The sequence below is a fragment of the Solanum stenotomum genome, chromosome 12, assembly GCF_019186545.1.
Source record: "Solanum stenotomum isolate F172 chromosome 12, ASM1918654v1, whole genome shotgun sequence".
Lineage (NCBI taxonomy): Eukaryota > Viridiplantae > Streptophyta > Magnoliopsida > Solanales > Solanaceae > Solanum > Solanum stenotomum.
This window is the reverse complement of record NC_064293.1, coordinates 42137230-42163235: the sequence shown is the minus strand read 5'-3', so window position 1 is coordinate 42163235 and position 26006 is coordinate 42137230. Positions and strand designations below refer to the sequence as shown.

Here is a 26006-nt window from a genome sequence, read left to right as displayed (position 1 = left end):
TATGTCTTGAGTTTATTCGAAAAAAATAATTATACACCTAACACAAATTGACATTTAAATTGGCTGTTTCAAATTTTCCACAATTCCTGAGCAGGCGCAAGCTGCGGACATGTCGGGCGTTCACCAGCAGGTCAATACGACACCGCTTCGTTTGCGTAGGAAGGTCCCTCTCATTAAAGTAAACGGCGAAAAGGAAAGCCAACGGTAGACGGAGCCATGAAAAAAATGGCAGCTTTGCCGTCGGCAGACTGGCAATGGGAAAATGCCGTCGCCGGCGCCGCCGCGGGTCTCGCCACTGTCACTTTCTCTCATCCACTTGACGTTGTTCGTACCAGGTTCCAAGGTAAGTATTAGTTATTCTTTCCCACTATTGCAAATGAAGGATCTCGTGTTGTTTCCTTTCCTTGGAGCTTGATTTGTTGTAAATGTTAATCGCAGTTTACGATGGAAGAATTTCCAATGTCCCCGCCTATAGGAACACACCTCACGCTTTATATGCCATTGCTCGAAGTGAGGTTTGTTTTTCTAAATGTTTCCAATTTCTGCAAATATTTAAGCTTATCTACATATGCATTGCTACTATTCCAAAACTCATCTTCTAATTCATGATTCGATAAAGAAGTTGCTTTTCAATTCGTATAGTTAGTAGCTCTGGTGAAAGACAAATCATTTACTAATATGTTAAGGATGCGTGTTTTATGAACTTTGAGTTTCTGAAATATGTAATATCAGCTTCAGGAAAGATGCATAAGCAACAATGTTTAACAAGATATGGTCCATCCTCTATCAGGGAAGGGCACATGGTTTGATGTTGAGGGGATGTCCTGACCTTGGTGTATCTAAATGGCTTATTTGCTGTAAATACTCTTCTAAGGATATATGTGGCCATGTTCACCCTGGACTAGGTACAATGGATACCTATGGAGTTTTATGGTTATTTTGTGAATTCCCCACATTATGATATCCAATCCACGGTAACAGTATCCATTTTCTCCCTCGGGAATCTTCTTGGAACAATTGAGAGGAAGTGTATCCTAGTAGAGTTTGTATATGGCTACTACTCCAACAGGAAAGATAGGTTATTTGATTTCTTACAAGTATGGTTAGGTCCTTTATTTGAATGTCAAGAGTGGAGTGAGATGTCAGTTATCTATCGCAGTGGTGCTTGCACCAGCTTTCTATCACAGTGGTGCATGACCTGCTTGGACACACCAGTTTTACTCCAGATCTTGACTGAGTGCTTTCTTGTTCCATTTACCTGTTTTCACAGGTAGAGTTGATTCAGTCAGCTTCATAACATAGTCATAGCAAGAAACTCCCTCACACTTTGTCAATCACAATCAAACATCCCACTGACATATGCTTTTGAAGATGAAGCTCCTTTCCTTGCTGCAGACTGTTGAATGCTTACCTTATCGCTCATATATGACTTCATATTTCCACTGAATTGACCGATTAGTTATCATATTGTCTTTGCATCAGGGTTTTAGAGGACTTTATGCTGGTTTTTACCCTGCTGTTCTTGGGTCAACTATTTCATGGGGTTTATATTTTTTCTTGTAAGTAACATCTTTTCCTTTTGTTGATAAAGTTGTTATAAGTAACATATTCTGTTTCCAGAAGGCTGCTCTCGGTGTGTCCCTTTCTTTTTCTCTCTTACGAAGATTTTGCTCTATGCAACTTGTGTCTATGAGTATGTGAAACAGGATTTAGACTCGTTCAATACCTGATGGGGTTTCCCCTTTTCAGTTTTGGCCTATTTTATTATATTTGTTTGGGTTACCTTTGTAAGGCAATAAAAAGGAGACAACAACATGTCAACATCGAAATATAGCGAAAGAACAAATCTTGATTGATAGAGCTTCTTATTATACGTATGAAATCCATTGCACTTAGAAATGATACTACATCGGAAGATCCCATTAGGTCTTTCAATCAGTTGATTGATTGTTTCACTTGGATCTTGTATAGTCAATTTTAATGATTGACAAGCTGTTAGTATTATTCTGTTAACATAATCCATTTACCTATCAATTAAAAGAAAAATAATTTTCTTGACACACTATTTACTTTTCTGTTTTTTATACTGAATTTATGGGTGCTTAATATTAACATCTCCATCCAGAACATGATAGTTAAGAGGCAACAGTCATTATTTCTTACATGGGATTGCTTGTAAGAGACAATGTTCTCTTTGTAGGAAGCAGTCAACATATTAGGTTGCTTTCTCTTTGATTACTTACATTTCTAGGCTTGAGACACTTCTTTCTCTAACTCATACATCTTTTTGGAATCTTCCTTCTGTAGCTATAGCAAGGCTAAGCAAAGGTATCTGAGGAACAGGGAGGAACTGAGCCCAGGACTTCACCTTGCTTCAGCTGCTGAAGCAGGGGCGCTGGTCAGTAGTCAAATTTCTGATGCTTTAATGAAAGAACAATGTGTAGTTCTTGTATTCATATGTTCATATTCAATTGACTAGTTTTTGACAGGAGTGCCAAAGACAGATAGCTAGATGCTGTGATTCTTTATTTGCTCTAGGGGTGCAATTGTAATTGTCTTGTTGGTGATGAATCCCTTACTTTTACTGCTGTTAGAACTAGTGTTAACAATATAAAATCCTTTTTCCTGAAAGAAAGGCAAGGTCGAATAATGAACCTATTCTTTTAGACTTCAACACACACACAAAAAAAGTGGTGGGGGTGGGGGTTATTGATTCCGATTGATCATTGGCAAACCACAAATGTGTGTGCTTAGGTGTTAGTTAAATACAGGAACTGGAGAATCTTATAGACAAACAAATTTGATTGTGTTGATCTTTTTGTGGACAACCTTTATCCCCCACTATTTCAGTTTTGATGACAAGAGATTGATGACTTATTCGGTTTACCACTGACATGAAAATCTTTCGGTATACAAAATATGTGTGGCTTGCTTACTTCAGTAGCTTTAATCACAAACCTCAAATATTGCCGACTATGCCATATCTTAAAAGGTGTGTTTGTTGGAATTCAGGTCTGTTTTTGTACCAACCCTCTTTGGCTTGTGAAAACAAGATTGCAACTTCAGACTCCTAATCAGATTCGTCCATACACCGGGTTTCATGGTCCGTTTCACTCTCGTATTAACTTGTCAATTTTCATTGTGTATTTATCTAACTTTGAGCACTATAGGACCATTTCTTTCCATCGTAATGTTACATAAGAATTCTACCTTTATTTCTGCAGTTTTGAGTTTCTTTAGTTTTGTATCCTCCTTTTGTTTACTGAGGTTCTATTACAACTTCTGCTCTCTTTTGTATGTGCATGCACATTTGGATTTGGTTATCCGATTGGCCTCTTTTGTATTTACTATCCTACTTATTAACTTCACATGAACTTTGTTGTGTATGGATTGATTCAGATGCTTTAAGAACCATAATCAAAGAAGAAGGATGGAGGGCACTTTACAAGGGACTTATGCCAGGCCTATTTATGGTTAGAATTACATTTTCTTCAATTCTTCCACATAATTTTGTTCTGTAAATGGATGTGTTCTTATCTTGATGTAAATTTTTAAAGTTAACCCTCATAGTTTATTTTACTTTTTGGATAGATCATCTAAACAATATACAGCCACTTTAATGCTGTCATGTAACCCTTCATTGGTGAAATGCGCTGATCTGTTGTTTTGCTTCAGCAGGTTACACATGGTGCTATTCAGTTCACGGCATATGAGGAATTTCGCAAATTTCTTGTTAGCTCGAAAGCTCAGGAAAATGAGAACACACTTGCCACAGCTGCTGACTTGTTGGTGAGGCTCTAAAAGCAATGTCTGTTGCATTTTTTGGATGTAATTCAACGCAATAGCTGTTTTTATGTTTGGATGACCAGCAAAACTAATCCCTGCATGTATAGTAGATAATTGGAATTCAGATGTGGTTAGCAGGATAAGAACCAAGTACAGATTGGGCAGATTTTTTTAGTTAATGGGCAAATGGCCCAGATGAGAATACATTGTCCAACTCTTAGGGTATGTTTGGTATGGAGGAAAATATTTTCCAATTCCCATTTTTGGTTGGTCAAAATATTTTCTCTTGGAAAACAAGTTCTTTAGAATGAGGAAAATGACTTCCTTCATCAAAGAAGGGAAAACAAGTTACATAAGTGACACTGCAAGTTCATTATGTCTTCCCCATCCACCCAACACCCCCACTCCCCTCCCCCTCCCCTTGACCATCCCAAGCCCCACCACCCCAAAGCCCCATTCCCACCCCATAGTGTTCTGCTAGATAACATATAAATACTCTTGAGATAATATTTTTTTGCTTGCCTACCAAACATTAGAAAATAAGTAAGAAATCCACATGGAAAGCATTTTCCTCCATACCGAACACACCCTTAGTATTGCACTTCCCTTTCCTCGTTATTTCGTCATGGTACTTGTGCAGATACATCCTGTCCACCAAGGCTAGGACAAATGGGAAGAATCATTTAGTGTTTTTTTTGTCGCCACTGAGTTTTGAAACTGGGTTCTCAACCTCTTCATTGACCATTAGCCCACACCCTTGGGTGCAAATATTACTTCTATTTTCATGTATACGGATTATCCAAAGGCACATTAGATTTCTTTTCAGTCCCTTATCTACTGCATCAGAGTGTCACTAGCCTGCTCAACCCCTTCCCCTCCCCATTAGAAACGTAATATATATAAAAAGAAAAAAGAAAAAGAGATAAGCTCCAGCTTCTAGAAGAAAAGCAAAATGGAATATTTCTCTTTGATAAGCATATCAGAGTGAAGAATGCTTGAATTATTTTCTGAACTGACTATGTGGTCCTTGTTATTGTTTTATGTGGTGAGAGATGATTTATTTTGAACCAGTGAACTGCAACTCATTGATCAATTAATGGAAACCTATTTGCTGCTAAGTGGTGATATACTGTATCTTCTTTTTTGTCTGAAAAGCAAAAGAATTGGTTGTACGATGTCTGGAGGTTGATTATTGCTCAAGAGCAACTATCAGATGTCAATGATATTGTGATCACTGTAATGATTAGTTCTTTCATATGGAATACTCTGTTGTAGAAAATTGACCATTTCAGTTCCCAATAAGAGAGAACTTGTTAACTTCTCTAAGCCTTGAAGTGATATTGGTAAACACCTCAGTATTTGCTCTTACATTTCTTTCACAGGATTCAGTTGACTATGCAACACTAGGGGCTTCTTCCAAGCTGGCAGCCATTCTTACAACATACCCATTTCAGGTATATTAGGGGTGTCACACTCACACCCAAAAAAAAATTCAAAAATTTTTAGCCCCCACCCCTCCTAATTTTTTATTTTTTATTTTCAAAAACAAACAGTGCAATTAGAAATTTTTATTATAAGTGATCGACATATGGGTATATATGGATTCATGTTTACCCATTTTGTCCATATTTGTATGAGCTTAAATAGGTTGAAATCCATATTTATCCATTTACGAAAATATGAGTGATCCATTTAATTTAATATGGAAAAAATGGATTCATTTCACTTATATGGGCTGAAATTTCCATCCCTAGGGTGTGATAAGTTTGTTCATTTCTCCATTCTTGGGAATATGGGTTCGGGGACAGAAGGTTTTGAGAGCATTATGGAGCACCCGTCTAAATGCCTATTTGTTCTAACAATCTTTTACCCTGTGCCCCCCTCACTTTTCTCTTTAACTAATAATGTATTAAATGAAACCTTTTCAGGTTGTGCGATCTCGATTGCAGGTAACTGCTTTTCATATTACTGCTTTATGGACACTTGATACAACAACTCTTCCCAGTAGACAGGCAACTAGTGGCTCTTGATTCAGTTTTTCTATAGAGTAGTTAAAGATCTATCTTCTCTTTGAACAGCAACGACCAAGTACAACTGGAGTTCCAAGGTACATTGATAGCTGGCATGTTGTGAAGGAAACTGCAAGGTCAGGATGAAATTCAGACTTATTTACAGCTGATGCACTTGATTAATTGTACACGAATATCAAGCATTGAGTTTGTTATATATTGGAATGTTTTCAGAATCTAAATACAATTTCATCTAATGCTTTTAACGGTGGCTTTCAGTATCAGGGAATCAAACTGAGAATAAACAAAAGCTGAAGAAATTCAAAATCCCTTTGATTTAATTTTTCTACTCTGACTGTATAATTCTTTTTTAAACCATTAACTTTAGAAAAAGGTTTTCAGTCTTAATCCTAAATTTCTTCCGTCCTGACTCTTCCTCTCATTTAATACATACAATAGAAGTCATCATAATTGTAAAAGAAGAGAAGAAAGTAGAACATCCCCCCCCCCCCTCCCCCTCCCCTCTTATTGGTAAAATTATCTCTTAATTTTCTATCTTTCTTTTTGTTTATGCTTACAGGTTTGAGGGCGTACGAGGCTTCTATAGAGGTATCACTCCAAACATGCTGAAAAATGTCCCTGCAGCTTCAGTTACCTTCATTGTCTATGAAAACGTCCTAAACCTGCTAAAAATGTCTAGAAGAGAATATTAGTTCTTCTACATCTTTTTTGCCCCCACTTCTACTGTAGCACTAGGACTCTATACTAGTGAAACAATATCTGGAAAAAGAATACTCACAGATTTGACAGAAGTACAAATAGAATCATGATGCTGCTTAAGAGTATGTATAAAGTGTACAATATCTCTAGACTTTGTAATTTATCAGATAAGAAATAACTTTTCGAGTCCTTGTTCAAGTACTCACGAAGCTGCTTTTGTAGCAACAATATTTGATGGAAGCCATTCTTTGACATCTAATAATACTGTATGTGAACCTTGTTAGTTAAATGCATGTCATCGTTGTTGGCAAAAACACTAGGTGATTTCTTCCCATTTGTCCAAGTCTTGACGGGTGGAGTTTCCTGGTACTTGTGTTGGTGGAAAGTAGCAGGTACCCCATGGAAGAAAGTCTTAGTTGCATTTGTACATGCTACCAACTTCCTTTGAGGGGAAAAGAGTGTTGAGGAATGAACAGAGGGAATAATTTCAGTCCAGCTTCGGAACTACATTTACCAGTTCTCTAATGTTTATGTTCTTGGATTCTGACTAAAGTAACTGTAGTATTATGTTGGAATAGACAGGTGCGCATGTTTTAGCAACTTTGACAAATTAATGTTCAGATTTAAGATGACACGTTTATCATTTAAAATGTGGCAAAAGCATAGACATCAAACTACCCTATCAACAAAAAGAAGAAACCAAACGAACCTATCAAACAAAATGAAGAGATATCAAACTAATCATGTAATTTGCTTAGAGATAAGAATTGTGTCTTTGCAAGTACAAGTAAGAAGAAGACCAAACAATTCTGATGAGTTCTGCGGAAATACTCATAGCATGATTGCATATTAGGATATGACAATAACAAATCCTAAAACTGAATCGACCTCAACAATTAACAATAGTAGTACATATCTGCATATGTGCAATTATGCATACGTACAACAGCTCTTTTTTTTCTTTCTGGCCTTCTGAAAATGACAGTACCTGGATCAGCTTATGCAAACCTTGACTATTTCACCGAGTACTTGCTTACCTCTGACTAGCATAACTCTGCCTACCAAGACCTGGGGAATGAGAAGAAATCACCTAGTGTTTCTTGTCTCTATTGACATTTGAACCCTAATTTCCAATGATTTTTACACACCCCCCTCCACACACACTTTCATCGACCAGTAGACCACACTATTCGGTGCACATAAGCATAGCTATCTAATTGCAGAAAGCACCAACAAGAAGGAGCAGAAAGTCCAAAAAGCTACACACATCCTATCATTTACCTGATGTTACTCATCAGGCCAAGGAAAAGAAGTCACCAACAAGAACAATGCAAAGTAAATACAAACTCTGTCATTTAGACGCCAGAAGAAAACTCTTCATGAGCTATCAATTAGGTTGTTGTGTATTTTCATAAGAGTACATAATGTTGCACAAGAAGCTCAAAAGGAAAATCATCTCCATTTACAAATATTGGACAGTAAAGGCCAACTTGCTGCACATTATGCGCTAGCAGTGGCCATGCATATGTAGAATTGTTTTTCCATTAGCATTTGATGTAAAATAAGCCAAAGCAACAATGTTGCCTTTAGGGTCAGAAGGACACCCTTCACACCTTATCATCATGGAACCACCACCTGGTTTCCTTGGGAGATCTGCCATTTCTGCAGTTCTTCACATAGCGGTCATTATCTTCAGGGCGTTGCTGCATAAGTGATGGGAACCAATAAGAACTAAAAACTAAAATAAAGCATGAGAAGCTTGGCAGAACAATGTGCTGTGTTACATATTTAAACAGACAAGGAAGAAATAGGTTCGTATTTGGAATAGAAGTTCTTTTCTAATGGTGGATCTCATAAAAGCAACTCAAATTAACATTAGTATGAATACAGGAAATGCACCTTCACGGTTGAACTTGACAACATGGAGAGAATGCTGATGCATACAGAACTGACTGTCATGGCAGGAGACCATGAATCATAGAGAATATCTGCAAGACATGAAGAAGCTGTTGTCAACTGCTGGTTCTAATGATACATGTCCAATTTCTATAAGATGTTGAAAAATCTTTCATGAGATGGAAGCTTAGCACTAGCAGACCAATTAGCAAACTGCGCATGAACCTTTAAGTTTTCACTTCACCCACACAAAAACAAAATATGGTATGAAACGTTTATGCTTTCACTTTCACCCACAGAATAAACAAAAATCTGCTATATAACTGCATAATAGGAGAAACTAAAGATGGTATTTCAAAGTTTTCCTCTTCTCCAAAGGTCACTAGTTAAGATGTTAAGTAATATTATTTCTGCAAACCCACATGACACGAAGAAACTACAGAAGAGGGAAAAAAGTGAAGAAGATGGCATTCGAAAGCTTCCCTCTTCAGCACCATCCTAATCCAGAGGTCACTCAAGGATGAGGTTATGTGAATATGATTTCTACAAACCTGCCCAATGTATCTGAAAAACCTTTCAGTTTGAATAGGGCAATACGTGATGAGACAATGAGATCATAGGCCATGTCAAAACAAGAGAATTCTGATTCACTATTATTTGTTAACATAAATACAGCTTTAACTTGGAGGTAAATAAGAGTAGGTAGGTGAATGGTATTCTAATAGATATTGAAGTTTATTTGGTACAAAATTCAGTTTCAGGAAATGAACTTTTGTTTTAGTCAATGGTTAAGTTAACATATGCACAAGGAAGTTCCAACAAAATGACTAAATCATGATGAAACATAAGTTAAATTAACAGATGAACATAAGTTTTTTTTTTGAAGAAGAAGAAGAGATGAACATAAGTTATTCTCATGATGATTCAGTTCCAACAAAATGAAACGTTCACCTAATGACCAATTCTTTCTTCTCCTAGTAGGAACTGATTTTGTATAATTGGACTTCACAAAGAAACTGAGTGCAGATTGCCACTATTGACACAAGCAAACTCTTTGTTTCCACTGATTCACTGAAGTCAAACAAATAGGCATGGATATGGGTATTTTCATACCTCTAACAAATTACCAGATACCATAAAAGAATTGATAACGGATAATACTAGCAAGCCTAGTACTCATACTGAAGTAACATAGCATATGTCACGAAGGTTAAATCTCTAATGCCAGGCTTTATATACTTTGTAAGTCTAGATTCAATGTGTGCGCATTAATGTCCGTAACCCTCCAAAAACATGTTCTCCTAGGGTACAAGGATCATTTAGTTGAGACAAGAATAGCATCTCCTCTATTGTATACCATACAATTTTCACACATTGTAACAACAGTCATTATGCTAAAGATAAGACTATTTTGACAGATTTTAGTAACATAGACTTCACAAACTGATACGGGACAGTAACTTACTTAAATTACGATTTCAAGCAAGAAATTGATGGCAAAAATATCCACCAGAAAAGGGAAAACATAGCAGATAACAACTCAATGATCTCCATCAGTCCAGACATGGTATGCAATATTCAAAGTCAAACAGTCAACTTTCAGCTTCTCAAAACTTATTCTAATCATTGTTTGTCCATTAAAGGATAGCTAGCAAACATTGCCACTCGTTGATACACTAGTTCAATCTATTGAGCCGAATTTAAGCACAACATTGACACCTTTTGATTTGTCTAATGACGAAATTGTTCACATCTGAATTCTAAATGTTAATTGGCAATATCTATTTCTGCTAATTACCGAAGCTAAACTACTCATTCGCTTGGCACACAACTCCACCTAAGAGAAAGGAAGGGAATTGGTGGAAGTCATGATTTTGAAGGTAAGTACAAAGTATGTAACTTTGATCCAAATGAAAATGAACTGGTGCATAATGAACCATTATAGAAAGAGCCAATAAAGAAATATTTTATGTGGTATCATAGTGAATAGCCGAACTTTAAGTTAATACGGCTCTTACGCAATTAGGCAAGTAAGAAGAAGATTTACCACAATTATGTCACACAAAAGTAGAAACTAGGGGCATATCAATGTAAAAGAGACTTATTTTTTGGCGGATAAAGGGATTGCTGCTTCTGTAGAACATTGCTTTTTATAATAAGACTAAGGAAAATTCAAATTTACTTCAGAATAAAGTAATATGACTTTTCTGTTTTACTTATGTGAATCACGACAATAGAATGGACCCAAAAACAGACAAAATGAAGAGACAATGCTTATTCTACTCATGCAATGTGTAAGAATCAGCATGCGGTCGGTCTAGTTCTATTCTGAGCTATTTTGGTTAAGATTGTTTGTTTACAATCTGTAGATAGGAAAACAAATCATCGTCCAGTTTGGCTTTTCTGATTTTCTCTTTTCGATTTGGGCCTCTTATGGGTATCTAATTTGTTTCTTTTTGGCTTCTTATCTGTCATCGTCCTAAATTTTGTCCTTGCACACTCCCATGTGTAGTGATCGTTCACATCAACCTCCAATTACACAAGTGGATTGTTGACTAGGAGAAGTTTAATGTTTCTAGGCTCTATCCCCGGTAAGGTACATGACTATGAAAATCTTATTAAGATATTAATGTGTTGTCTCTATCGGGATCATGAGATTAGGATAGGGTAATATCAAGGAGCAATTTGTTAATGTTCAAATGTTGTGTACCCATCAAAGAAAAGGGTTCAATTACTTACTCACATCTTCTTCTTCTTTTTTTACCCCTCCCACCCTTGTTGCTCCCTTGGTGACTCGAATCCACAACCTCAGTGTTGGAGGTGGAACGTGGTTACCATGCGAGCAACCCATGCTGTCCTTATTCATATCTTTTTCGATATGTAATCGTGATTTTACTTGAGCAAGTACCAAGAAGGTAGTGCAAAAGAATAGCTACTCATTTCTTTTTTAACTTAAAACACACAGACCTCCTACTAAAAAAAAAAAAAAAAAACACAGACTCATGTGAGTAGCCAACTTTTACTTTTCAAGTGATCTTAGTAAATTTCAGACGATACCTCAACTTTTTTTTTTTTTTGTTTATACTGATAATCTATACAGGAAGCCTCAGTTTCACAAATGTTTCAAAAATTAGAATGTGGCAATTGTTATCTTTGGCAGTGATAGAGCCATTAAAGAAGGAGATCTTGTCAAGTGTTGGGAGCCTAGGATACTTAATAAAATGAAGCTTTAGCCACATCTTGTTGGTGACTCAAGCCACAAGGACAGTGATTAGAATCATGTGGGCAGCCAGCTTCCACCTCCATCAAGTAATCCTAGATAAATTTCCATATTATATCTCAAAAATTATGATTTTTCAATGTAGAGTGATTTTTTCTTTCTTTCAGAAAATCGAAAATGAACCAAAAAATTGGATTTTCATAAACGAACTCTGAAAATAAGAATGTAAATGTTGGTCGAGGTGCGCAAGCTAGCCCGGATACCGCAGTTATCAAAAAGAAATACTAACAATAAGAATGTACACATTGCCTTTGGTAGTGATACTGCTCTTAAAGAAGGAGATTTTTGCACTTAAACAATAGCACAACCTTCGATTAGAAAGAAGGAAAAGAAAAAAGAGTTCCTTCCAGAAAGAGCATCACAGTCAAAAGCATTTACTACACCCTCAATCCAATGAAAAGGCATAAGTTTTTTTTTATAAGTAGTACGAACCCCTTTCTCTTTGCTTATGCAATTTCAGAATTGTATGCTCAGCCTATTCAGTGCCAAATTGGAACTGTTCAAAGGAAGTGCAAGAGTCTTCACCGTGACCTAGGTGATGGAAGTTTGACCAAGTTTAAATTATCATTCTACTAAGACTGTTAAAAAATTTCAGTTAAAACCGCATAATGCACATTACCTTGGCAAAGAGAGTTTTACATAAGAAAAAGATTTCTTATTTGTTATCCGTGTTGACTATTGCTCCCTCAGAAGGTATGTATAATAAAAAAGAATTGGACTTGAATCAAGATCAGTCAATAAAAATAAAATACATCGAGACCATGCAACAATGTCATTGACATTAGCCAGCAATCTACTGTTGACACCAATTCTTTGAAAAAAACTGGTTAAAAGTCATAAAAGCACTTTGAGCACCATTATACCAAGCATATAATCTTTAACAGAAACAAGTATGCACCACAAATCATTTACCACGTGACCATGCATAGAAAATCGAACATTTGAACAACATACAAACAACATATAGTGACCAAATTAATAAGTGCCTCGTGGTAGTAAGAGAATGGAAGATATTTGATTACATATATAACTACCTAAGCAAATGTGCCCGTTGCTATAGATATGAGGGTGTAACGGAGCCGGTGGCACAAAAATCACCTGCATCAATATGGTAGTCAGCAAAAATAAGTAGGGTATGAGTTTCAATTGCAATCTTTAAAAGAAACAACAATCCCTAGACCCCCATAAGAGAATAACATCAATCAGTATCAACCATCACAAAGACGAAGGAGTGTTAGCATAGTGGAGGGCCCTACCATATCCAACTATGAGGTTGGTTATTCAAGTCACCAGGAGAGTGAAGTGAAAAAAAAAATGGGTAGGGAGATTTGGAGTTTGGGAGCTAGGGTTACCATATAAAAAAAGGCACAAAACTTTACCCACCTGCGGAGCTTCCATGGGATAATGTTCTGGAAAATCAACTTGAAGATTATAGGTTTCATCCGCATAGAGAGTTCCAGGAGCCCCATTCACTTCAATTACCCACCTTTTCACCAAAGAACCACATCAATCAAAATCACCAAAGAACCACATCAATCAAAAGTTAATGCAACTATATAAATACCCTCTATTCCAAAGAAAGCAAAAAATCAACCAAGAATCTTTAGTGAATTATTGTACCCCAGATCATAAATTCCAGTAGGCTAAAAAGGGTAACCAATAAATTCACTGAAAACCCTAGAAAAAAATTAAAGAAAACCCAATTAAACAAGAAAGAGTGAGACCTTTGAAGATTATCAGTAACTTTATGTTTGAAACCAGCAGGGGGATTGACTTGCCACTCCGCCAACTCTTTCTGGAGTCGATTGCATGCTATCTTGCTTAATGTCTGATCAAGAATCCAACGAAAACAGTAAAACCCACATCGGAATTACCAGAGAGAAGGGGCCAAATTAGAGGTAAAATTAAGACAGAAAGGAGGAGAAAAAAAAGAAGATAAAAAGTAAACAAAAAAAAACAAGAAAGGGAAAGAAGATGAAGATGAAGAAGAAGAACCTTGCGAGAAGAGGCGGAGGAGGCGGACATGGCTGACAGCAGCGTCAACGACGACGACGACGATATCGATGAGAACTATACACACAGATGACAGCAGAGAAGAAAAGAAAAGGCTTGGAAAATCATGTATTCATTGGCCCCGCTTCCATTTTTGTTTTTCCGTATTTATATTTATTAGTTTCCACCTTTTACTTCCGTTATTTTGTTGTTGTTTTTTTTTGGTACATTTTATTTCCTTTATTTAGTGGAGTAGCTAACAACTTTTTTTTGGTACATTTTATTTCCTTTATTTAGTGGAGTAGCTAACAACTTTTATTTAGTGTTTTTTTGGTGTGATTTATGTTTAATAAATAATAAAAAAAATACAAACAAATAAGCAGTATTAATTTATAAGACAAAACCGTCTAAGTACACTGTATTGCTCTGTGTCTTTGTTTTTAGTGGAAGAAAAACATTGTTCTTTTCCTCTCATTTTGTTTACCGGAACTAATCAACAAAGGTAAAAGTAATTAACATCGAACAATGTCAACAAGTCTTATATATGTAGCACGAATTTAAATTAATCCAAACGAATATCACATAGTGGAGAAAAATAAAAAGGAAATTTTTAAAAAAATATTTGTGTTCAATTTATTTATCTTTCTTTTTTCTTTAGTTCAATTGAAAAATAGTTTTGTTTTTCTTTCTTTAATAACTTGTTATTTTAACTTAGCCCATAATATGTTTAGAAATACAAAATTAAATAATATTTTAATTTTCGACGTGTCTTTAATAATTATAAAATTCAAAAAGATTGTTTATTCTAATAGATATCACGTCACTTGAAATCAATAAATTAAAATAGAGGGAGAATCATTCAATGGTATTAGAAAGTAGAATATAGTAGAGAATATGTTCTGCTCTGCTTCATGTGGATAAAGATCGTCTACTTGCCAATTGGAATAGGCGTTAGGTGTAAGGTGTTGGTATCAGTTTTTATAAAACTAGTAGTATATATCTTCTGAATTATGGAGATTTTATAGTTCTGTAAATTGACATTTAGTATAGTATTTTTAATTGTTTGTGATGAGAGAAGCAAATTGTAAAGAGGAGGTGTATGAATGCATTTATAAGAGTATTTTTAGGCTAAATTATTGATGATAAGAATATTTATTTTTTAGATCAAACTATTAGAAACTAGTTGAGAATATTTTTATTTATTTTCCAAGTATAAAATGAGCTATTTAAGGGAAGTGAACTGCAAAGTATCAAAGCCATGCCATTTATTCAAATTCCTTCTCAATTAGCTCACAAAAGCGTGAGCGTGATCCAAGGAAAGGTCTTTTAGCACTTCATTAGGAAGTAAGGAATCTGGATTATTAATACACACTAATTTCTCTTAAGTTTTCGTATAATATTCGTACGCCAAACATGGAATCCAATTACTTACTTGTAATTAAAGTTTTTTAAAATTTTTTATTATTTATATTGAAGTCCGATTAATTCAAATTCATGTTACGTATGATTCATTAAGGAAAAGTGCGTCCTAGCAAAAGTTTTTCTATGTCAAGGCTTAAATCGAGACTTTTGATTGAGTAAAAAGCAACATCATCTACGATAACCACATCCTTTGATGGTTACTTGTGATTAAAGTTACTTATCCTAGTTTTCATTTTCCTAACTAATATGAAGTGGTTCAGAGATATTAAAACTCACACTAATTTTTAATATCGTATTAGAAAAATTAGATTAATTTGAGAGACTCGTATATATTATTTTGCTACATACATTTCATGTTTAAGGTAAATGTTTATAACCATTGAATATTTATACTCTACCAATTATCTTAACTCAATTAACATTAGAGTAAGTGGGTGTTGGATTGACTTAAAAGTTGGCCAAACCTTCTTTTAAGTCAATTTTTGTCTTTCGAAAGTGTTTGACAGATATAAAAAAATAACTTAAAATAAGTTAGAAAGTGTTTGGCAAGGTAAAAAAAGGACTTAAAATAAGTGAAAAACCAAAAGTAGGTTTCTCCCAACTTTTTTTTTTTTTACTTAAAAGTTATTGAAGTTTGACTTTTTATTTTTGACTTAAAAGCTATTTTTTTTAAGTCAATCCAAACGGGCTCTAAAAGAATCTATATCGCTTAGATCTTATTTGTCATTGCTGCTAAAAACTTACATATTATTTATCTAAAAGCACCTTTTAAAAATGGATTTTTAGAAAAATGCTTTTGAAAAATAATAATATGTGTTTGAGTAAGTCATTTGAAAAGTTCTTCTGATAAGCAAATTATAATCCTTTTAAAAAGTGTTTTTGAGAGTCAAATTACAAAAAAGGTTAAGTATAAACGTAATTTTAATATTAAGATTAATTTATTGAGAGAAACTATTTTAAATATCTACTACAAAAATTTGAATTTTAATTAGAATGCATGTACTAAATATTTCAATGAATATTATACATAAATAAATAAATGAAATATTAATATATAAACATAAAAAAAATTATTTATATTAAAAAAAATTATTTATATAAAAATAAAAAAATAAAATTGTTGAATGAAACTTAACCAAACTTTTAAGATATGCTTATTAATTAATAATATATATATATATATATATATATATATATATATTTATTTATTTATTTATTAGTCTTTAAAAAAATAATTTTCTACTTGCTTCTATTTTTTTTTTTTGTAAGAAGCAGGAAATTTTAATTTATTCTCAATAACATAAAAAATATTTCTACTTCAGTTTGAAAGCACTTTTAAGGATTCGCCAAACACTTAATTTTTTTTTAAAATGTTTTGTTATTAAAAAAAAAACACTTTTAACCTCAAAACAATAATATCAAACATGCTCTTAAATCATAATTAATTAACAACATATATATAAGACATACGTTTCTTGTATTTATTTATTAATTAGTTAGAAGTAAAGACTCGATACATATGTTTTTTTAAGGGCAAAAAACTTAAGTATACAACTTAATAACTTTAATTACACGAATATAGCAATACTTTTTTTTTCAATTGAATAGCAATATTTTTTTTTCAAAATTGGAATTCTTATTTTAAAAAAATGTATTCAACCACAATCATCCATATTCCTTAAATTTCTCCAATTATTTTACCTTCCCTGATTTACTTCAATTTGCTATATATCATATCCCATAAAGAAAGGTTTCCTACAAAAATAAAACTTCTCTTCCAAACTAAGATCGGCGATCAAATATGCAGATCAATAATTTTTCAATTTTAATTCATCACAGCGGACGTTGGGACTCATCAGGTAATCCTTTTGGTAGTAATTCCTTTGATTTTGTTGAATTTGGTGGAATATACATTCATAAGATTTTGGTTAATGTTCTGGTGCAACTGTAAAAGGTTTAATTATTAAATAGATATTAAAATTTAGCAATTGCTTGTGGAATATTATTAGGATTTTCACATAATCTGCGTTTTAATTCTTTTTTGTATTTATTCGGTGTTTTATATTAACGTTTTTATAGTTTTTAATTTGTGAACATAATGGTCTGTCAGTTTGGTGTCATTCAGAGTGGTGTTTTTTGGTACATAATGATGGTTTGCAAATTAATTCTATGTTGGTTGAATATTTTAGATTGATAAGGTATTTGGTGTAATGCATCGTTTTTATTTGGTGTGATTCTGATTTTTTTGGTGTCATTCATAGTGGTGTATTTTTAGTACATAGTGATGGTGTGCAAATAAATTCTATGAAACCAGTTTTATTGATTATGTTTTTTGGTAAGTTAATTGGTAAAAATGATCGTTTTTTATTAGTGAACATGTTGGTCTTACAGTATGGTGTAATTATGATTTTTTTGGTGTCATTCAGAATGGTGTATTTTAGAAAATAAAGATGGTGTGCATATTGATAGTAATTTTGGTAGATAATCTGGATTGTTAAGTTATTTGGTGAAAATGATAGTTTTTAATTGGTGAACATAATGGTCTACCAATTTGGTATAATTCGGGTATTATTGGTGTCATTCAGAGTAGTGTTTTTTAGTACATAATGATGGTTTGCAAATTAATTATATGTTGGTTGAATATTTTAGATTGGTAAGTTATTTGGTGTAATGTATCGTTTTTATTTGGTGTGATTCTGATTTTTTTGGTGTCTCTTAGTGGTATTTTTTTTAGTACATAATGATGGTGTACATATGCAATTGCAGCTATCAAATACAGAAACAAACATCGCAAAGATTATTGTTCCTCCTATTATAGTAATAAGACTTTTCAAGATACTTATGCAATTTGAATAGAACCATTGCCTTGCGAAAGCACTTGGAATATTCCATCGCATATTTTGGAAGAGGTAATGCTACCACCAATTGCAAGAAAATAACCAGGCAGACCACCAAGTAACGATCGTAAGAAGGGATTCAACGAAGGAAAATACAAGAAGAGTAAAGTCACTTGTAGTAAATATGGTACATCAGGGTATAACAAAAAGACTTGCCTCAAATTTGCTTGTCAGAATTAACATTGTTGTATTATTTTCAATTATTATTATTGATGTTTTCTTCCAACAGTTCAGAATTTTTTAAAACTGATAAATGCACTTTTATCCAACTTTAATTACTCTTGAAGTGACATTTCTTTGGTATTCTCTTGTTTGGCATACATGTTTGGTATTCTCATGTTTGTCATACAATGTTGCATTCTGGGTGACTTAGATAATTGACAACATGTTAAAAAAAAATATGCTATAACTTATGAGTAAATATAAGTGTAACATACAAATAAATCTACTACAATTGGTGTACTTATGGTGAAAAAAGAACATTGAATACAATTAAAGCTAGTTAAAGTGAATGTTTGATTTATAATAGACATCATTAACGTAATAATTTGATATGATATTTGAATAATGCTAAAAAAATGTTTAAAATACTGGTTGATTGTACTACTTAATACCCAGAACGTACACAATTGGTATAGTTGTTTAAACACAAATAACGGTAAAAATGGATAAATATATTGGCTGATATTCTAGTCATATATACCAAAACATTGAAAATGCTAAAAAATATTTAAAATAATGATTGGTTGTACTATATAATACCCAGAACATACACAATTGATATAGTTGTTTAAACATACACAATTGGTATAGTTATTTAAACACAAATAACGACAAAAATGGGTAAATATACTGGTTGATATTCTGATAACATATATCAACCTAAAACATTGAATCTGAAAACCACTACTTACAATAAAAGATTTTGGTTTGAATGAAATGTTGGTATTATATACCAACAACATGCATCGAATCTTTTAACAATTACTTAAGATATAATATGTAATAATGCTGGTATATAGTGTTTGACATGTTGGTATTACATACCAATCTCACACATTGTTATACAATCTATACCAATCACACACAAATTCTGTTGAAATGTTCTATTATAAATCAAATTCGGAGTCCTATCCATGGCGAAACTATGGTGAATCGGATGGTATAGATATGATATAGATGGAAAGAAGAAGATGGAATGGTTAAAAATTTTGAACAGAAGAATATGGAAGGGCTTAGACGTTTGGCAGAAAAGAAAAATTGTAAAACTTTCCTAGGAACTATAACTCTCCTATTGATAACAACAACAATTTTATTGGTAAAATAAAAAGTTATATCAAAAAAGGAAAAAAATAAATATGATCCCTATAATCAATGAAACGTGTAAATATGGAATATTGAAACGTGTAAATATCGAACTGTAATAGGAGAGATAATATTGAAAAAATTTAATATCCCTAATTAATCTCCACGTTAAATGCACATAATTCAAAAGGCATGAGAGAGGAAAATCTTAAAAAATAAATAAACTTAAATACAAAAATTAATTATTTTGTTATGTATGTAATTTAAAAACTATGTTTGTAATTAAATAGAAGTACATTGATATTTTGTTAATTAAAGTCTTAAGTAGTATACTTTTGTAATTTTCACTTTTTTTAATGTCTTGCTCATTCTAATAGCCAAATATACCATGGCATCAAATAAAAAAGAGAATATGGTAAGACAAAATAAAAATTAAGTAACTTATTTTGATTTAAATTCATTTGTAAATTCAATAATACCAAAACCGGATATCTCATGAAATAGTAGTAGGACCGGTTTATTTTTTGCCCTTCCAGAGCCGCCGAAGCCAGCTCGCCGGTTTGGTTGTGGCCATTCGTAGCCCTATCCATAGTCTGCAAACACAAACCAAAAATGGCGTCTTCTCTATCTTCTCTATCAACCATGTTGAGCCAACCTCACTGTGCCGTGCGCATCAAATTCCCTAAACAATATTCGGTCAGATTCCTTTCTTCGAAGCTTCTAGAAGTTCAATCAACCTCCTGCCGCCTACGCCGCCGCACGTCAGTTTCTCTTCGGAGGAGTTCTACATTCTCTATCAAGATATCCAGGAATTTCTCGCAGTGTCACTCACGCACTTCTTTAACCAGCAAGGACCAAATTCCAACCCTCCGCGACTTCATACCCAAAGCTACTCAGACTGTTCCTGCTTCCGATGTTCAGCAGGAGTAAGTTTCTTTGCTTTCCTTTCTCTCATTTGACACCTTTTTTTGTGATCAACGTGCTTACCATTCCATGTTGGCTAGAGAAACAGTTTAAAATGGTTTTAGGTGATGTAATTGTAGTGAATGGTGTTGACATTCAGCTCTAGCACCACTCCTCCGGTTAATCTATAGATATAATCAAACAATTTCTTCAAAGAAGTTATGTAATTTAACGCTAAGTTACTAAGAGAAGTACTTGGCACCCTCTGGGTCAAAATCTTGGATTTGCTTCTCATTTTCATTATTAGATCAAAGTACAAACCTTATGTCGCATTGCAAGTTTTTTTTTTGGATTGCAGACATATTAAGATCATGTCTGAGTAGAAAGTCAATCCATTTAATAAGCATGGTCTTTTTAACATTTCACATAGTCAGAAATGGTCCATTACTTCCACTAAGTTGTTAAAATCAGACATGAGTTTTGTTGTTGCCAACCCTGTAAAACTTTGGAGCTTTAATTTTGTTGTTGTCAACCATTGTTTCCATAACAGTTCAGTGTTCTTGGGGAGCAAATTGGCGTGATCTCAACTTGCCAGATACAAGTTATTGACTACCCATGGTAACTTAATAGCTCTAGGATTGATAGTTCACTACTTCACTACAATGTGAGTGGCATGCTTTAAGCACCTTTATGTTCTGAGGGCCAAAGGGCTTAGATGATTCCCCTATGCATCATTTGGAAGGAATAAGCTCCCTGAGATGCTTGAAATTGCAGGACTTTCTCTTTTTTTGTAATCTGATATTAATGAGTTACCTTACCTGCTAAAAACAAAAGAAGAGCGGGGGAGGGTGCATGTTTGGTCCGATTGAACTGTTGAGTTTGTTTGATTGGAGGAAGGAGAGGCAAAGATAACAAAGAGAAATTTGTCTAATTAACTATGCTCCAGTGAAGCATTAATGATTTACTTCCCATAATTGATATCCTTATTCCTTTCCGTTCAATGTTGGAAGGATTTAAAAGGCACTATAGGAGGTATGCAAAAACTCCAATTTATTCCTTGTTGGCCAATGCAAATATATCTCTAACCTTACTTCCATTCATCTGACTTCTCCCCTTTTCCTTGAACCAAACTCCACATTACATGGAACTACATGCCTCTACTTCACCCTAGCTTCCAAGTTGTTCCTAGCACAGAGGGTAGCAGGTGTTTTCAGGTGTCTGAGTATTTATCATCCTAATTGAACTAATGAGGTTGCCTTTGAGATGTTAGACTCAATCTTATTCGGGTTAAAACCTGAAGTCAGATCGTTTGCTATCCCCTGCTTGTAGAAAAAAAAATCCATCTGAAAACTACCATATGTCCTTAAGATGAACCTTTTCTGCCTTTGTTACAGTGATCTTGATCCATTGGCTGCATTAAGGAGAGACAACAGTGGCACTACTCTTGTCTAGGAACTCACAAGTACCTGTGAGGTTCTTAACTACAATAATTGTGTCGTATTTTGGTCAATTATTGTCAATACACATTTGACATTCTGGAAGTCAGCCAATATGTATGATAATTCTTCTTTATCATCTTGCCCTTAATACCAATATAGATTTTCATCCTAATGTACATATTATCCATCAAAGTCCACAGTTCCTAGTGCAAATTGAAACTATCATTGAAGTAGTGATGAAATGAAAGCTGTGAATAGGAATAGACAAAGGAAAAAAAGAGGGGCATGGAAAAATTATAAGACGATCTCCTTCTCAATTTTATTATGCCATCATACTAAGAACTTGAGGTCATCAGTGCGAGCAATTTTTTTATTAGTATTCTTAGTTTTCTCAGAGAATTGGGTGTTCTTTTGCTGTAGGCCCGTGATGATATCGGATGTTACGCCTAGAGGACGCATCTATCATGAAACTTATGGATGTCAAATGAATGTCAATGATATGGAGATTGTTTTATCCATCATGAAAAATGCTGGATACACTGAAAGTGTGGAAGTCCCAGAAAATGCTGAGATAATATTTATAAATACTTGTGCTATAAGGGACAATGCAGAACTTAAGGTTTGGCAGAGGCTCAATTATTTTTGGTTTCTTAAGAGGCAATGGAAGAGCAATGTTGCCTCTGGAAGGTCACAGTCTGCACATCCCCCCAAAGTAGTTGTGCTGGGGTGTATGGCTGAGAGGTTGAAGGACAAAATATTGGATGCAGATAAGATGGTTGACGTAGTTTGTGGACCTGATGCTTATCGAGACTTGCCACGCCTGTTGGAAGAAGTGGACTATGGTCAAAAAGGTATCAATACTCTACTTTCACTTGAAGAAACTTACGCAGATATTAATCCAGTTCGCATCTCCAAAAATTCTATATCTGCATTTGTATCTGTGATGAGGGGTTGCAATAATATGTGTTCATTCTGCATTGTCCCCTTCACTAGAGGGAGAGAACGGTCTCGCCCAGTGGAATCAATCGTGAAAGAGGTCGCTGAACTTTGGAAAGAGGGAGTCAAAGAGGTTACGCTTCTCGGCCAAAATGTAAATAGCTATAATGATACATCTGGAGTTGAAAATCCGGATGAACCAGCAGTCAGTTGGGAACTTAGTGATGGATTCTCCAGCATGTGTAAAGTAAAACATGTGGGTCTACGGTTTGCTGATCTCCTAGATAGACTTGCCATGGAATTTCCTGAAATGCGGTTCAGATACACTTCCCCACATCCTAAAGATTTTCCAGATGATTTGTTGTACGTAATGCGGGACAGGTACAATATCTGCAAAAGCATTCATCTGCCAGCACAGTCAGGCAGCAGTGCAGTGCTTGAAAGAATGCGTCGCGGATACACTCGCGAAGTATATTTAGATCTTGTGAAGAAGATAAGGGATATAATACCGGATATGGGCATAAGCAGCGACTTCATATGTGGTAAGATCGCATTCCATTGTGTTTTCTTAACTACAGGGACCTCACTTAAGGCAGACCACACATGCTACAGTATTCTATAATCAGCCATGGTCTGTTGCTTAGGATTTTGGGAAATATTTTTATTTTCTTTTCTAGTTATTTTATGATACTTGTTTTATTTACTCTTTTTTCAAGAATAAGAGTTGAATATACAAAGAGTTGCTACAGTATTTTATATTTACATAAGACGAGCTGACTACTTCTGCTTCCTGACTTCTCGGATTGAGAAATTGATCTAGGAGTTCTTGAATTATTCTAATGTCATAAGAGGACAAACTGTTCATAGTTAATAGGCAGATATACATGGGAGCTATACAATATCACTTATTTAGCTTTTAATTCTTTTGACACGTTCAGGTTTCTGTGGAGAAACGGAAGAAGATCATGAAGACACACTAAGCCTTGTAAAGACTGTTTGTTATGATATGGCATACATGTTTGCTTACAGCATGAGAGAGAAAACACATGCGCACAGAAAATATGTTGATGATGTTCCTGAAGATGTGAAGCAGAGGAGGCTCACAGAACTAATAGAAGCTTTTCGTGGGAGTACAGGTCAGTGCTATGACGCTAAAATTGGCACAATCCAACTTGTGCTAGTTGAAGGGCCAAATAAGAGAGCCCCCGACACAGAGTTAATTGGTAAGAGCGATAGAGGCCATAGGGTATCATTTACGAACCTGCCTATCCCTGATAAGGTTGATAATAATGGAAAGCGCAATCCAAAGGTTGGTGATTATGTTGAAGTACACATAACAAAATCCACAAGGGCATCACTGTTTGGAGAAGCACTTGCAATAACCAAATTAAGCTCATTTTATAACACTTTACATGAAGAAGCTGTTGCCTTTGCCAGCAGAACTTAAGCTATTATTAAAGCGTTTGTGCTACAGTTTGCTCTTCCTTGTTGCTTTTCTTTTGAAATTACAGAGTATTGTTAATAGTTGTAGCATTCTTGGTAGCTTAAAGATCTTTTGCTTCCATACTGGAGTTTTATATCTGGCTGTTCCAGATGGCGCAGAGATCAGTCATTTTTGAGCTGGTTAATTTTCAGGATCCAATTCAGACAAGAAGTCTGCTTAATAATATTTGAAAATCTGTTGCTATTCACTAGTTTGGAGGGAATCCCGGAAATTTAGATCTCGATAGTAGATATGGTAACCTTATCAACTGTTTTCACATGTTGAAACTTTGTCTGGCCATTATCAGTTCCTTACATATTCATCAAACTGAACTATATTCAAATGTTGCATACAAAGCCTTTGTGTCCCCTCCCCCCCTAAATTGATAACCAGGTGTATTTACATCATACGAGTAAAATATAGCTCTGTCGACAGAAGATGGAGACACTTACATGTACTAGCCTACAACTGAATGTTATCAGTTGGTAATGATCAATAATGTTTAGGTTAGGTTTGCAGCATGCATCCATGGAGTGGGGTTATCCTTCCTCACCTATACTTTATGTCTAAAATCAGTTTTTCCAAGCGTGAATTCAAACTCCAAAGGTGATATCAGACACTGTAAGGTGCTGCTGGATGCTTCTCATTAATAAAACACCAAGAAGAGGAAATCTAATTATATATGATATACTTGAGGAGTGAAAAAAAAAAGAAGTTTATAGTTTTATATTGTTATATGTGCCCTATTTTATTATGTATCAAATAAAAAAAGTTGGAGCGCACGGGAGATAGCATCTAGTTAAACAAATATTTGTTGGACTCAAAAAAATAGTAATGAGGTGAGATATAATTTTGGGATCATCATTTTCCTCTCCGCTCCCAACTCCCAACTTGTACATGCTACTAGCACAAGTATGGTCCGTGGGATTATTTAGATTGTTTGACTAGAAATTTTGGAAATGAATTATACTGATAAAAAAATATTTTTTCATCTGATTTTGAATTTTAATTATAGAAATGAATGTGTTACGATAGAAATGTTTTATTCAACCTATATCTGATTCATTCAAATTATAATGTTTTTCTTTAAAATTTCAAGTACTTATAATAATAACATTTATTTTAAATCGCTCATGAGAACTTGCCATAGTTTTTCGTAATCTCCCTTGAATACTCAATTGGGGAATAATATACCGTGTATAGAAATTTGGAAGAAAAAAAGATTACTTTCTCATAAATTATAATTATGACATGTGATAGCATTTGACCAAATTCTACTTTTTACCACTAAAAAGCAAATGATGATTTGACTCATTAGATCCACATATCCCTGGATTTTGGCAACCCAATTTGGGTTATTTGGCAGAGGAAATATTTAAATAAATACTAATAGAGTATATTAGTAATATTAAAATTATTTTTGATTCTTAATTCTACTTTTTACCATTAAAAAGCAATGATGATTTAACTCATTAGATCCACATATCCCTGGATTTTGGCAACCCAATTTGGGCTATTTGGCAGAGGAAATATGAATAGTCTTAAATAAATAATAGAGTATATTAGTAATATTAAAATTTTATTTTTGATTCTTGTTAAGTTTAGCGTGCTGAGATTCATGTATTTATTATTTTTTAATATTTTTTATCAAACGATCTTTAAATAATAATTGTATCCGGGATCACCTTTATTATATGCAAAAACCTTCATAATTAAGGTATGTTGGGTGGAGAAGGAATAATTAGGCGCAATATCATATGCCATGATGTACTATTGAAGTAATTAACAATAAAAAGCTGGTAAAAACAACTGTTGAATAACATGTGAAAATGTTGAGAACTTTATATATTAAAAAAAAAAAAAGCATTCTAGTCCGATTGCAGTATTAATAATCTGATTTTGTAATTAAAAATAATACTTCACAATATTGAGGCAACA

At 34.1% G+C, this 26006-nt stretch overlaps 3 protein-coding genes and 1 long non-coding RNA gene across 5 annotated transcripts; 2 read left to right on the top strand and 2 right to left on the bottom strand.

Annotated features, from left to right (window-relative positions):
* The first annotated feature begins 67 nt into the window (after window positions 1-67).
* Window positions 68-6774, top strand: LOC125849553 (folate transporter 1, chloroplastic-like). 2 transcript variants are annotated; one of them, XM_049529653.1, is made up of 11 exons: window positions 68-343; window positions 439-515; window positions 1483-1559; window positions 2308-2398; window positions 3013-3103; window positions 3400-3473; window positions 3679-3789; window positions 5169-5240; window positions 5715-5735; window positions 5865-5932; window positions 6376-6774. In XM_049529653.1, exons 1-11 carry the CDS (start codon window positions 217-219, stop codon window positions 6506-6508), a joined length of 942 nt encoding a protein of 313 aa, XP_049385610.1. In that variant the 5' UTR covers window positions 68-216; the 3' UTR covers window positions 6509-6774. The 2 variants fall into 2 exon arrangements, with proteins under 2 accessions (XP_049385610.1, XP_049385609.1); XM_049529652.1 differs by having other exon boundaries at window positions 3676-3789.
* A 1090-nt stretch (window positions 6775-7864) lies between these two features.
* On the bottom strand, window positions 7865-13863 carry LOC125849559 (probable ubiquitin-conjugating enzyme E2 18). The gene is made up of 6 exons (XM_049529660.1): window positions 13687-13863; window positions 13416-13519; window positions 13075-13177; window positions 12726-12789; window positions 8415-8503; window positions 7865-8218 (listed from the first exon to the last, which is right to left on the bottom strand). The coding sequence occupies exons 1-6, from the start codon at window positions 13714-13716 to the stop codon at window positions 8123-8125; spliced, it is 486 nt and encodes a 161-aa protein (XP_049385617.1). The 5' UTR covers window positions 13717-13863; the 3' UTR covers window positions 7865-8122.
* LOC125849566 (uncharacterized) lies at window positions 9297-11374 on the bottom strand. Its single transcript, XR_007444651.1, has 2 exons — window positions 10249-11374; window positions 9297-10198 (listed from the first exon to the last, which is right to left on the bottom strand). It is a non-coding gene; the product is annotated as an uncharacterized LOC125849566 (long non-coding RNA).
* Window positions 13864-19809: 5946 nt separating the features above from the next.
* On the top strand, window positions 19810-24191 carry LOC125849540 (CDK5RAP1-like protein). The gene is made up of 3 exons (XM_049529628.1): window positions 19810-20233; window positions 22070-23127; window positions 23524-24191. Exons 1-3 carry the CDS (start codon window positions 19920-19922, stop codon window positions 24030-24032), a joined length of 1881 nt encoding a protein of 626 aa, XP_049385585.1. The 5' UTR covers window positions 19810-19919; the 3' UTR covers window positions 24033-24191.
* Window positions 24192-26006: the final 1815 nt, after the last annotated feature.

Bases quoted from the DNA above. Each gene is read 5' to 3' on its own strand.
- LOC125849553 (XM_049529652.1), top strand. From the start codon at position 217: ATGAAAAAAATGGCAGCTTTGCCGTCGGCAGACTGGCAATGGGAAAAT. The intron at 3,474-3,675 runs GTTAGAATTACA...GTTTTGCTTCAG, and splicing joins TTATGCCAGGCCTATTTATG to CAGGTTACACATGGTGCTAT. The intron at 5,241-5,714 runs GTATATTAGGGG...AAACCTTTTCAG, and splicing joins TTACAACATACCCATTTCAG to GTTGTGCGATCTCGATTGCA.
- LOC125849559 (XM_049529660.1), bottom strand. From the start codon at position 13,716: ATGTCCGCCTCCTCCGCCTCTTCTCGCAAG. The intron at 13,520-13,686 runs GTTCTTCTTCTT...ATTCTTGATCAG, and splicing joins CCTCCGCCTCTTCTCGCAAG to ACATTAAGCAAGATAGCATG. The intron at 8,504-12,725 runs GTAGTTATATAT...CATGTCTTGCAG, and splicing joins CAACGGGCACATTTGCTTAG to ATATTCTCTATGATTCATGG.
- LOC125849540 (XM_049529628.1), top strand. From the start codon at position 19,920: ATGGCGTCTTCTCTATCTTCTCTATCAACCATGTTGAGCCAACCTCAC. The intron at 20,234-22,069 runs GTAAGTTTCTTT...CTTTTGCTGTAG, and splicing joins GCTTCCGATGTTCAGCAGGA to GCCCGTGATGATATCGGATG. The intron at 23,128-23,523 runs GTAAGATCGCAT...TGACACGTTCAG, and splicing joins AAGCAGCGACTTCATATGTG to GTTTCTGTGGAGAAACGGAA.